Source organism: Lissotriton helveticus, chromosome 5_1 (genome assembly GCF_964261635.1).
Source record: "Lissotriton helveticus chromosome 5_1, aLisHel1.1, whole genome shotgun sequence".
Lineage (NCBI taxonomy): Eukaryota > Metazoa > Chordata > Amphibia > Caudata > Salamandridae > Lissotriton > Lissotriton helveticus.
The window spans coordinates 936833942-936847046 of NC_136065.1; the positions used below are offsets into that span (position 1 = coordinate 936833942).

General features: G+C 45.6%; 1 protein-coding gene across 2 annotated transcripts in view; it reads right to left on the reverse strand.

The window, feature by feature from the left end:
- Positions 1–13105, reverse strand: part of BTAF1 (B-TFIID TATA-box binding protein associated factor 1) — a 984515-nt gene that overhangs the window by 33293 nt on the left and 938117 nt on the right. For both annotated transcript variants that reach the window (XM_078643429.1, XM_078643428.1), the window contains exon 35: positions 2623–2834. In XM_078643429.1, the coding sequence (XP_078499555.1) occupies positions 2623–2834 (212 nt within the window). The remainder of the gene's footprint in view (positions 1–2622; positions 2835–13105) is intronic.

Sequence of the window (13105 nt, forward strand, 5' to 3'; positions counted from 1 at the left end):
ATCCAGTGCACATGAAACTTGCAACAATGAGATCATCCTGAATTTTGTTTGTTTTTTTGACGAAATTGAAAGGGTTATTTCTCAATTATGACAAAGGCCTCCCTCCTTCTGTGGCACCAGGAAATAATGGGAGTAACATCCAGTCCTTATGGTACCCTATCTATGACTCCTTTGTCTAAACCAGCCTCCACATCCTGCTGCAAAAATAGACTAGTGGTCCTCCAAAAGCGGATCCAATGTAGGCAGAATATGTGGCGGTTCTGAAAAGAATGGTATGGCGTAACTTTGCTAGACTATTTGAAAAATCCATCTTTCAGATGTGATGATTTAACACCTGTGGATGAAAAGTGTTCTCCTGTCTCCAACAGCTGATGGCAAACTAAAATATTTTAGTGGCAGTAGCAGGAGAGGTGGGGGACTGACCATTACGCTGAAGTGCTTGTACATAGCGGCTGGATCCCTAGCCTTGAAAGAACTGGGCATCGGTTGCTGTAGAGGTGGACCATGGTGTTGCCTTTGTACTAAGTCTCTCCCAGACCTTTGAAAAGACCAACATTATTAAACTTCCTGATTGATGCAGGACGGCTGAGCGAGTAAGATGTGGCCGTGCTTTAGTTGAAGCACTTCAAGGCCAAGTTTGCCTTATCTCTGAACCCACGATTTCCATCAAATTGCATGTATTAGGGACGCTTGAATGTCTCAAGAAGTCCATGGATCACATCCAAGTGAGGAGTCAAAGCACCACACTGGAGCAAACTGACCTCCTCAAGCAGTCAGTGGTGTTGAGCCTAGCAGATGACTTACTTTATTGTGTCTTGACCATTTTGGATGATCCGCACAAGGCTGGCGTGGTGTTCTTCTGGGACTGTCGGAAAGATCTCGCTTACCGTATTCCACAAAGCATGTGAGGCTAGATGAGAAGAAAATCCTCTTCCTGAATGCCTCCATATGTTTGATTCGCTATGGAGAGGCGTAGTAGAGAGTGAGCTAGGATTGAGCCTACTCAGATGCCTGGATCACTAAGCTTACAGATGTATTGTCTTGTATGAAGGAAGGAGGAGGCAGTTTTTTTTCCTGGTACCCTGTATTTTGACTGGTGTGCAAGCGCCAGGCTTGCCACAAGTGCTCATCAGTGTGTCAGCCAGGCCTACATTAAAAGGGAGAAGTGGTTCTGTGGAAGTGCGTCCAGGCTGCAGGACTTCAGTCAGGAAATGCGTCTTTACTTACTGGAAGGTGAAGATCTAGAACTTCAACAGTCCATCAGATCACCACAGCAAAATAAGCAGATTCCTATATTGATTCCTATATTGAGGTGCCAGTGGGAACCTTCAACCCAGAATCGTCGTGTCCTGACGGTCCATCTAAAGATTGTCCTCAATTATAATTCTATAATATTTCCTTTCATCTCCATCAGAATGTTAGCTGTATTCTCAGTTTGAAGGAATAGGAATGCAAAACGTTCTAGATACAGGCAAAGTTCTATGAGAGTCAAATGAGGTTAGACCGGCTACGTCAAAGGTTGTGGTGGGTAGGACTTTGATTGAGGTAGCGTTTGGTTCACTTCAGCGTCCATAAGACAATAGGTTATTCCTCCAGCATTGGGGTCTATGAGTCAGGGACTGACGAGAATCAAGATGCCAAATTCAAAGTCAGGTTGGGATTTTGCTCTGAATTGGGGTGAACCCCACAGTGGAGTCAAGAGGCACAGATGACAGAGGATAATCTGCCAATAGTAACCTGCCTGGAGCCCTCCTTGAAGTCTTAGGGCCTGAAGGCACACCAGATGGAGCCAGGAAGGATGCAGACGATACCGAACATGGCTTTTTTTATAAAAAGCCTGAACGTGTTGCGGCGTTGCTGATGCATCTCGAAATGTAGGTTACATCTGTATGAACAGTGTTATTGTTTCCTCTGTAGGAGACTGGGAATGAGATCAGGAGGCATCTTGACGTCCTTGTGACTTCTCCTGAAGAGTGGCAGGAAGGAGTGGCACACTTGTGTTTTTTTTTTTTTTGGACTTACCTGATGATCTGGCGTGTGAATAGGAGAGTTCACATGAATGGCCTCAGGAAAAGGTCCTCGTCCTCAATTTGGAACAGCTGTTATGCACCTTCAGACTGTATGCAGCGATGGAGGGCTTGGCTTTGAGATCCCAGATAGTCTAGAAATTGATCTGGTAAGTCTCCACAAGATTTGAAGTTGTGCGAAGGCCCTAGACACCACAGACATACCTGATGGAGATCTTTCATAGAAATCTGCTTGTTAGAGTCCTTAAACTCTGTAGGCTTGCAGACTGAAGGAATATACATATGAACAACTCTTCAAAAGGAAAACAAAGTTGAAGAGCGAGCTAAGGAATCGCATCTGAAGGCACAGAAAGAACACATTTTGTGTCACAGTGCAGGGATGGTGCACATATTTGGCTTCAGCATCACTTCTGGGGTGGGAAAAAGTCAATGCGGAGCTGCTCAATGGGAATAATGCTGAGAAAAACCTCCTAATCAGTTTTTTGATTGGTGTATTAACAATGTGAGGAATCTACAGTAATAAGTATTCATGCGAAAATATCTTTTTGAAACGATCTGAAAATGAACATCACGTTTATAATAAAAGCACTCTTACCGAGACACAATAGATTGCCGCTGACCAGCAGGTATGCTCCCATCTAAACGCAAGTATGTGACTGATGGCAAATGAGGTTTCAGGAGATCATGTTCAACAATATCCAGCATGCTTTTGAGTTGGCAGAAGATTAGTAATCTGTGTTGTGCCACAACAGCTTCAGTACCTCCTTCTGATGTCCCACCATTGCCTAAGCCACAATCAAGTAGAAGCTTTGAAAGAAAGCACATTGCGTTTTACTTAACAGGGATATTGCAAGATCAGCGAAAATCATTAATTTCTTTAAAAAGCAATTAAATGATTCCTATTATCTCAAAGGCTTTAATCTGAAATCAACCCAACGTTAGGACATATTACTACTTAAAGACAATGAGATGTGTACTAGTTTGAGCAAAGTTTCTACACCCCGGAACAAAAGACAGGGCCTTTACACAGTCGGAGCTTGACAGTAGAACCAGCCTAGCATTTCAGGGGTTTTTAAGACATTCCAGTTACTGATTGGCACTTTACACAGCTATCAAAACAAGCCATAAGAGGACATATAATGCATAAAAGCTTTGGAGCTATTAGAGCTAATTCCTAACAATGAAACTTCATGGACAGAAAAATACACATTGCTTGGGTGACTATGAGACGAGAAGTAAGAGTTATCCATTTAGTTTTGATATTGAGGTGATCAAAAATTCCAAGGTATGTATCATATAGCCAACATTTTGGGATAGGAGTTTCATGTCCAGGATCAGGTATGTGTGCAAGGTAACTCACAGAACACGATTTCTGATAAATGTGGCCATTCTGAGACAGGCAGTGAAGGTTCTTCCAAACTGGATGTCTTTAGCTTAGGCTTCTACATACTCTTGAGACTGGCTGACTGGTTTGTAGTCCTGGAGGTCAGCTATTTGGCTTGAGATTATTTTGAACAAATGCACTGATCCACAAAAGTGAGTCTGAAGGAAGGGGTAGTTATTCTATATTGTAACTACAGAAATAAATTCAAGTTTCTCTCATCTATTTCGATTTTACAAAGGCAAAATTATCACTTCATCACAATGCTTAGTTCGCAACAGGAAGCCAACATTCTGAACACAGGTAGCTTGACTGGCCGATATCCCTAAATCCGCTATACAGCATAATAAAAATATAAAAGACAAACAGACATAAAAAACAAAGTAAGCAAGCACATAAAACATGACTGAAGCAGATAAAATGTTAGCCACACATGCTTTTATCACTTTGTAAGTACACTAGACCTTAAATCTCTTGATACTTTCTTAAACTATACACATTCTGGCTCAGCAATCTGAAATAGTTAGCATCTGAAATAATTTTCCTCTCTTGCTGTGTATCCCCAAAAATGAAGATGCTTCAAGAAGTGTTTGCTGCAGTACCATCCAGTAGTCTGCTTCAGTGAAAATACTAGCTCAGGTCTTTTTTACTGACTCCCAACTCCCAAAGCAGAATAGACTTAAATTTCTCCAGGTAGACTGTAACACTCATTCAGCCCATTGCTTCCACTTGCACAAATCCAAACCTTTACTAGAAGCTTGTCGGGAGAGATGTTGGGCTTCTTTCCTGTCTGACAGAAATGTATTTTGGGGCCGCTTGTCTTGCTAAAGCAAACAAACAAAAGCCACACATGTTGTTTGGCTCTACTAAGGAATATAGAGCTTTGCAACATTCATTCTCATACAGAACTGACAAACTGGTCTACTGATCACGACTCAGGTTTCCTGAATTTCACATCTCTGCTGGCGGACACGCACCAGTCTCTTGGCTCCAGCACCTATTGATCTCCTGAACAAAGTCTAACACCAGCTCACCATAGCAGCAGTCTCTGATCAGTAGAGCGGGACTAAAAGACCCATTCCCCTTACATTTCTGTTCTGGTTGGGAACCCTGCAAAGGCAAGGACTATTTGTCAGGCTTCAAAGTATGAGGCTTTAAATGCCCCCATCTCTCCACCTTCCTTGACTTTGGGGAGATGATACTCATGTCGCTTCTGTCTAACCCTGTAGGCACCGTCTAGGACTATTAATACTCGAGAGAAAATAAGCTGTGTATGTGTGAAACAATGAGATTCAGGAGAACCATGACATGGAGTAGTAAATCTAGCCTCTTAAGACCATGAACTCTTACAAGTCTCTGCTCTGATGATCCAATCCTACTGGGCTGAGAATCCGGGATTGCAGCCAGCAACAGATAGTTATTGCTGTCTTGGGGGATTGTGCCCTGCTACCTTACGAATATTCTTTAGAAATTCCTGCCACACCTTGTCACCACTTTAGCTTGACCTTCCTTTTAAATCTGATATTTAACAGGTGGTATCTAAGGCCTTGATGGAAGAAATTCAGTCCAATAATGTGAAGCCTTTACCTGGAATCCTTGGGTGTAGTGAAGACAGGGTCCTGCTTGCACACATTGCTATGTTAGCATAAGCTTATTAGAAGTTTAAACACCATTTTGCCACTTTGCAGATTTTGCACACGACACTACATGTAACTGTTGTTGTAAGTTAAACTGCTTGATTTTCCTCGCCTGAGAACAGTTTGTTTTTAACATCCCTAGACTTACATCGCGACCTTAGTCTGTACACTGCGTGCAGAAGCCTTCAAGGTCACCATAACAATGTATGCTGTAATTCAGGTTGATCCACTCACGCTCTAGACACAACATGAACGAAGCTGCAGCGAACTGAAATTCTAGTGCATTTAATATTGCACTGCATGCATGATTAGAGAGCACTTGGAGAAAACCTTTTCCAGTGAGAGAGCTTTTGCGGATCCTGTGATGTGATTCACCACTGCTGACCTTGGAGGTATGGGGTTCCCCAATGAAGCCTAAGAGACCTTCTATTATTATAAAACCCAATTCCTAGCAGGGGACGGTGGTTCACAGGGCGCTATATAACCTGTTTCCACTATCATTATACCATGATTTCTCCTTTTGTGTTTTATGGAATTGTAACAATGCTGATCGTATTATTTTTAATCATATGCCTGCTTATGTTGGCAAAATTACTGCATCTTAGAGCACGTCGTTAAAATAAACATTTTAAACTTGGCTGTGTCTCCGATTACTCACGTTGTGGACTGGTATGAGAATAAAAACGAAAGAGTGTTCTTGATTCCCACCATTCCTGGGAGTACCCTAAGTCGCATGTTCTGGGTTGTCTAATCATTGGTAGCTTCGCTGTAGGACGGAGAGCTAATGAGACACTGATGTTAGTCGGTTAGGGGTTCTGGGTACTGAGGTGAGTTTTTGGTACACCACAATTCACTGAGGTCCTGGGTTCCTGTGCACAGTTCTGTGCATGAGCAGAATTCCCGCAACATGGCGCACCTAACGTTTGGTCTTATATTGGAGACTCTCGAGTAGTGCTTATAACAGTCCACGACACCCTCACTCCTGTTTCCGGTTGACTGTAGTGACGGATTAACCTACCTATATGGATATATTTTAGGTTCATTCAAGCTTGATATTTTGAGAAGGTTTGTACTTTGAATTACTACCCGTTTTTGTGCTACAATTCATTTAGATTGGTTTTTTTCTACTGTGTCCTCATGGGTGATGATGATATCGCCCGCATAGTTGGGTACCCCTTCGCAATCACTTGACTGCTTTTGGGGTATCCGTTGAAGGCATGGTGGTTCTTTTTGTGTTGAGTGCCGATGCTACACACCCATTTGAGCTTTTCTACTCATGGGTTACATTTCCTGCAGTGAACCCAGATGATGGTACGTTCCATACTTACACTCACTCGGCCGTGCCTGCTGTGTATACACTACGTAGGACACAGGAGTATCCAATTTTTGCTTGGCAGCATCATGTTTGGTTTAATGGCACTCTTCCCCACACCGTGGGTACAGTTCGTTTTGGTCCCTTGTCTATTACTGGGGCAACTTGGCCTGTCTTGGCCGGTTTTACTCCTCACCCACGTTACCTTACAGTCCCTATTGCGGACTTGAGAGTCCTTTATGACTGTTGTAGGGGTGCTCAGGGCTTTAGTGCAATATGTTTCCCGCAACATCCAGGTGGGAGCACCTGGACCTGTGGTGCAACAGTTGGACCGGCCGGGATAAAAATTTGTCCCGTCATGGTTAACTCTGCTATGGGCAAGCCCCCAGCCCCCAGCCCCCCCCCCCAAGGTAAGGACGAAATGCCTTTTTGACTTGCCGAGAAATTTGACCAACTAGAAGCAGTATTTCCTAATATGACTCCTGTTGAGAAGCACAGGATTCTGACAATTAGTTTACAGATAGATTTAGTACCAGAGGTGACAGATTGTGAGACCTGGGGTAAAGTATTTGCAGCAGTCTATGCGAAGTGCTTTGGCACGCCGTCCATGACTGTCCTGCCCTCCGTGATCAAGCATGTTCAGGATCAACACGGTCCGAGGGCGGCTGTGGAATTGGGAATGAGACTTGTTGGAGTGTTTGACGTAGTTTCCGATCTCATCCTTGCTAATGTCAAGGGGGATGCAGTAAACTTTCAGGTGTCTAATACTTTGCGTAATGTCCCCAAGGCCGATAAACCCCGGCAGTTACCGAAAATTATTGTGGAGGCTTATAAGATCATTGGCCACAATAGTTTGGGTGTTAAGCCTTTTGCTAAAGTAGCAGCTCAACCGCAAACTCAGACTGCGAAGACTAATAAAGACGATCGTCCGGTCTTTCCTAAACAAAATTGGCAATCCAAAAAACAGGGGACGCATCAAAAGAAACAAGGCTCGCGCCTGCATCACCGATACCTGTGTCTACAGAGCGCACATATGATTTGCGTGACCGCGCGAGTATTAAGTCGCCTGGTAGATTTCAGGTTCCTGATCAACGTTCTCCTCGTTCTTTGCAGGAAACATCAGTCTGGCACACCGGTAGAGGATAACATGGCAGAGGCCGGGGTGCCCCACAAGGTCGTGAGCAGCCGGGGTGCCCCACAAGGTCGTGAGCAGCCCCCCAGGCAGAAGGTAAAGGCAAGCAGGACGGCTTTCACTGTCAACGCCCACAGTTTCAGAAAAAGAAAGTTGCTGTTTTAACCGCACGCTATGCCACGGATAGTGAAAAGACAGCTTTGGAACCTGACATGGGTGCTAACGTTGCTAGACAGTGCAGCGGAGGTTACAGTAGTGCGGCAAGGACTGCGTCTGTATCTGAAGGCGACCGCAACTAACACGTTAATCACTGTAGAAACAGCTGACACTAGAGTGGCTCCCCCTGACAGACTAAATGACAGTCCTTTTAATTGAAGGTGACATACAGCGTAAAATAAAAGGGATTTTTTGGGAGAATCAGACCTCTACTTATGATATTTTGTTAGCGGAAGCAGACTGCCCCCACCTTTCGTTTTGCCGCTCCGAGAGGGGAGGAGGTAGTAATCCTCCCTAGTTTCACACACACTGCGACGGAGGAGCAGGAGCAGAATTTTGCAGAAGAGTGGGCTCAGGTGCTTGCACCGGCTTTGTACCGTACTCAATGTAGATGGGACAAACTTTCACACAGACATGGGATTCCATTGCGGTCTATCCCACAGCCTCAACCCCAATATCCCATGCGGCATGAAGCGAAGAATCCCATTGCAGAAATCTTTGAACAATTAGAATATCAATGTGTGATTAAAACATGTGTGTCACCCAAGAATAATCCTCTTTTCACTGTACCCAAACCTGATGGGTCGTACCACCTGGTTTTGGATTACCAGCAATTAAACTTTCAGTGTCGGACCTGCGCGGTACAAAATACTCACAGTTCTGCCCTGGTTGATAGTCTTGTGAGAAAAAGGTTTAAAACCACACTGGACATATCCAATGGCTTTTTCAGTCATTACCGGTCCTCTATTAGTAGTCAATGGACAGCTTTTACATCTGGCGGCAAACAAAAACAGTTCAAAAGATTAACCATGGGCTATAAAACCAGTCCAGGCGTCTTTGCAGCTCGTGTTGTCTCTCTGTTCGAGAGCATCGACTCGGATGCGTGCTCGTATGTTGATGATATTTATCTCACAGACGACATATTATGGCCGCATCGGTGTCGCATTGACCGCATCATTGTTATGTTTGCGGACTTCGGTTACAAATTTAACTTTGCAAAATCACACATTGCAGAGTACACAGTGTTGTTCCTAGGCTATGAGCTCAACGACGACGGTTGAGGTTTAGTACCTCACCTGGAGAAATGCGCACAGTTGCGCGCTCCAACAACTATGAAAAAACTGCAATCTTTACTGGGTTTTTTAAATTTCTGGTGTACTTATATTCCCGATTATGCCCAGTGTATCAAGCCGCTATATGCCTTGGTACAACCTACTTTTACCAACTTGCTGGCTGCCAGAACATTCAGCTATACTGCAATCTTTGCAGTCTGATCTTCTTGAATCTAAATACCTACTGACTCGTGACAACCACACACACCTGGTAATAAGAATTTTGCCTGGCGCAGTGGGTTTCACATACTTGACGTTTAATGAAGGAGACACAGTCCCTATTGCTTACAAGTCACACTTGTACACTTCGGCTGAAATGCGGTTTTCTACAGTCGAAAAAGTTTTGACTGCAGTGCAGATGGCGATGGCGATTCTGAAAGAGCACTGTCGCAGGGGAAACTCATGTTGGTTGTTACACCGTATCTTGCCCTTGAGGCAGTGACAAAAGCAAGTGTACCTAATTCAAAAGCTTTGCATCCTCTTTGGATACAATGGGCCACATCCTTGATGTCTCCGGATCTCCCGTTTATCTTTGATTCCTCATTGCAAACTCAGGAGTACTTACAGTAAGAATTTGTTCATTCTGCTCCTTTGTCCTTGCGCCCGCTTGAGGATTACCATTGTATCATTTACACGGACAGTTCGGCGCAACCGGCGACAGGATCTAAGCATGCTTATTCAGCCGCCTGGGCAATAGTGAGGTGGGCACCATGGTGAATGGCAAATTCAAGTCCGATGTCATGCATACGCCGACATTGGAGACTGTACCGCTCAGTTGGCAGAGCTACGTGTTCTGGTGCTTGCACTGGAGTTTGCTGATCCTCGTGTGACGACTAATTGCAAGTGACTCTTACTACTGTGTTCAGTCTTTCAATGACAATTTATTCTTTTGGACTCGGAATGAATATCGTGATTCCAAAGGTAGCACAATCAAACACAAAATGCTTTGGGTTCGAGTCGCAGAACTTGTAGAGCGTCTGCCTCTTGTGAATGTAATTCATACTCTGGGTCACCAGCGCATAGGAGTACACATTATTAGTAACTGTCTTGCTGATGAAGCAGCAAAGACAGCAGTAGCAACATATGTAGTAGCAGCAGTTAAATGTTCCAAAAGTAAGATTGATGATGACATCTTGGCTGCCATCGCTGCAACAGAGAAGGGAGGTAATTACCCTAGAGGTTTCACTTCTAAATACTCTAATCATTCAAGTCCTGAAAAAGTTCCCTATGTGAGAATTAACGACGTTGGTGACAGATTGATTCCCAACGCTGACCGCAGGCAACCTTGATAACAGCTGCTCACGAGGGCATGTCCTCGGCGCATGGCGGCGTTTCAGTGACTGTCTATCTTACAGCAGCGTTACTGGTGGCGCGGATTGTACAAATAGATGTGAGATTATGTCCTTAATTGTGACATTTGCCAGCAGATCAAATTTTCGACTGCTGCGGGGCCACCACAAGCACAGTTGTACATTTCTAATAAACCATTTGGGTGCATTTATTTCGATCACTGCGGTTCTTTCTCCTCAGATACTGCGTATAAGTATATCCTAGTTGCAGTGGATTCGTGCACACAGTTTATTTGGCTCTAGCCACAACGTAGTGCTGATGCTCAAACTGTCGAACGGGATTTGTGTGTCTTTGTGGGAATTTTTGCATGTGGCACCCTTCATTCTGACCAGGGTCCAGCGTTCGGCTTTAAGGCGTACAAAGATGCCATGAGGTCTTTGGGGGTGCAGGTCAAATTTTCGTCTCCGTACAGGCCTGAGGGCAATTCCGTTGTGGTGCGAATGAACAGTGACCTAAAGCAATCCTTGACAGCTAGGGTTTTAGGTACTAGCAGGAACTGGCTGACCCATCTATATAGCGTTCAACATGCACTTAATAATCTCCCTAGGAGGTCTCTGGGTGGGCGGACCCCATAGGAAATGCTCTTTGGCATAAAGATGTTTGTTCTGGACCTTGAGGGTCTAGACGTGGCGGCGTCAGACGCACTCTGATGAAGATGATCATTCTGCTGTATTACAGAACCTACAAGAGACTCGTGGCAGTCTTGCAAAGGAACATTTGCCCTCCACATCTGATGCAACACTTCAGATTCCGGTAGATGGCTGGCTAACACGAGTCGGTGACCTGGTCCGTGAGAAGGTGGAGAACAAGGAGGAGTTAGGCCCCTCATATCGTGCACCAATTCCTGTGCTTGGAGTGCAGGGTACAGGAACGGTCATTTTACCACCACTTCCCGGTCGCAAGGATAACAGGTACATCTCCTTTGACAAAGTCAAACTACGAGTGGTCGATTTTTCTTAGTATGACACCAGCGGTCTCAATGCTGAGAAATTCTGTTTTGGCTCCTGTGAGTACCAACAGGCGTGACGTTGCCATTGAGATGCATACAGTTACTAATCCATTATTGAATCCACCGGCTGGTGATCCCTATGAAGATACTGAGTATACCTATCCTACAGATTACGTTGCCTGGTGTGCAGACATGTGCAGTTGACCAGTCACGTTTTTCATTTGACACTAACTCTACAACGCCGATTACCCCATCCAAAATTTAAATTTTTGCTGTTTGGTTTAAAAGGCATTTTTTTTTTTTCACAACCAATTTTATTGAGCAAGTGAGCACCAAGAATGTGGCATCTCCACACACGAAGATCACCACAACAGTATCAATATAGCAGTTCCATAGGCAGCAAACAAAAACGGTAAAAACAGGCTCAGAATATGCTCAGTATAGAAACTCCCCAGCAACCTACCCTAACCCACAACTCTACCCCCCCCTCAAAACGCCCCCCCTACCACACGTGTACAGAAGCAATAGAAAAAGAAAGTAGGTGAAATGCCACCAGGGCTTTACCGCTGCGGGCCAGAAATGTCACTGTGATCAAACGTCCTCCTCCTGCTCCGCCGGGGGGTCCAAGGACAGACCACGGTAGTCAGCCCAGCGCTTCCAGATTTTGTAGTGTTTGCGCGGGCAGCCCCGTGCTTCAAAGATCGGCCTCTCCAGACCCATAAAATAATCCAGCCCAGCCCTCCAAGCAGACAGGGGGGGAGCCCTCACTGACTTCCACGCCCGGGCCAGGTCCCGCTTAGCCACAACCAGCCCCAAGAGCAATAAGTGGCGCTTATAAACGTTACCCCCAATCCCTTCCATAACATGTAGCAGGCCCAGCCGGTGGGTACGAGGGAGGTCCCAGCCCAGAACCTCAGCCAGGCAACTCCACACACCCCTCCAGAATCCAGTCAGCCGGCCACACGACCACACCGTATGCAACAAGGAGCCAGGCACCTCCCCACATCGCAGGCATTCCGGAGATGCAATCAAACCAGCCTTCCACAACCGTTCACGCGTATAATAGGCGCGGTGCAAGTATTTAAATTTAATTAGCCGCAGCCGGACTGCAATGGCTGTTCCGCGTGGGGATTCCAGCGCCTCCCTCCAGTCGTCCTCATCAAGGGGGCCCATGTCTACTTCCCACGCCTCCCGAAGGGAGTGTAGGGTGGAGGAGCAATGGATCACAAGTGTCTGGTAGATCTTAGAGACCTTCTTTTCCCCCAGGTCCCCCATAAACACCTTAGCCTCGATAGGGCTGAACTCCGGCAAGGAGTCGAGGCCCGCGATGCTCGGGGCGAGGGCATGCCGCAGCTGGAGGTAGCGGAAGAACTGGGACTGAGGCATTTGGAACTCCGTGCGGAGCTCCTCGAAGGACTTGAGGGTGGCGCCGGACATGACCTGGCCCAGTTGTGTAACCCCAATGGCCTCCCAACCTTCAAATCCGGTCAGGGCCGCCAATTCCGGGAGTAGACCATTATGCCAAAGCGGCGTCTCAGCCGTCAATCTGCCCCACCATCCCATGCGGCGTAGCGACTGTCTCCACACCGCAAAGACCACTCTGGTGACAGATGGCAACCCACGGCGTAGACGGGCCGAATAAAGGATGGTGTGGAGCGTGCGATCACCCATAAGCAATCGTTCCCAAGGCATAAGCCGGATCACCCCTATCACAATACCACCATTCATTAAGGACAAGTAGTTGTGAAGCTTGGTAGTAAAAGGCATTTTTTAATACCCCTTGGATTTAAATTTGGCTGGTGCTTTTTTCAATTTTTTTATTCATGTCAATTGGGTTTGTAGTTGTATTTTTTCGTCTAATAAATGGACATTATGTTAAAAAATGATCTACAATTCGATAAATTGATGGAACTTTGGCACCCCACTCCTCGTCCCATATCATGAAGAGGGATCCGACTTTTGTCAACATCACAGCTTGGCCTATATTAG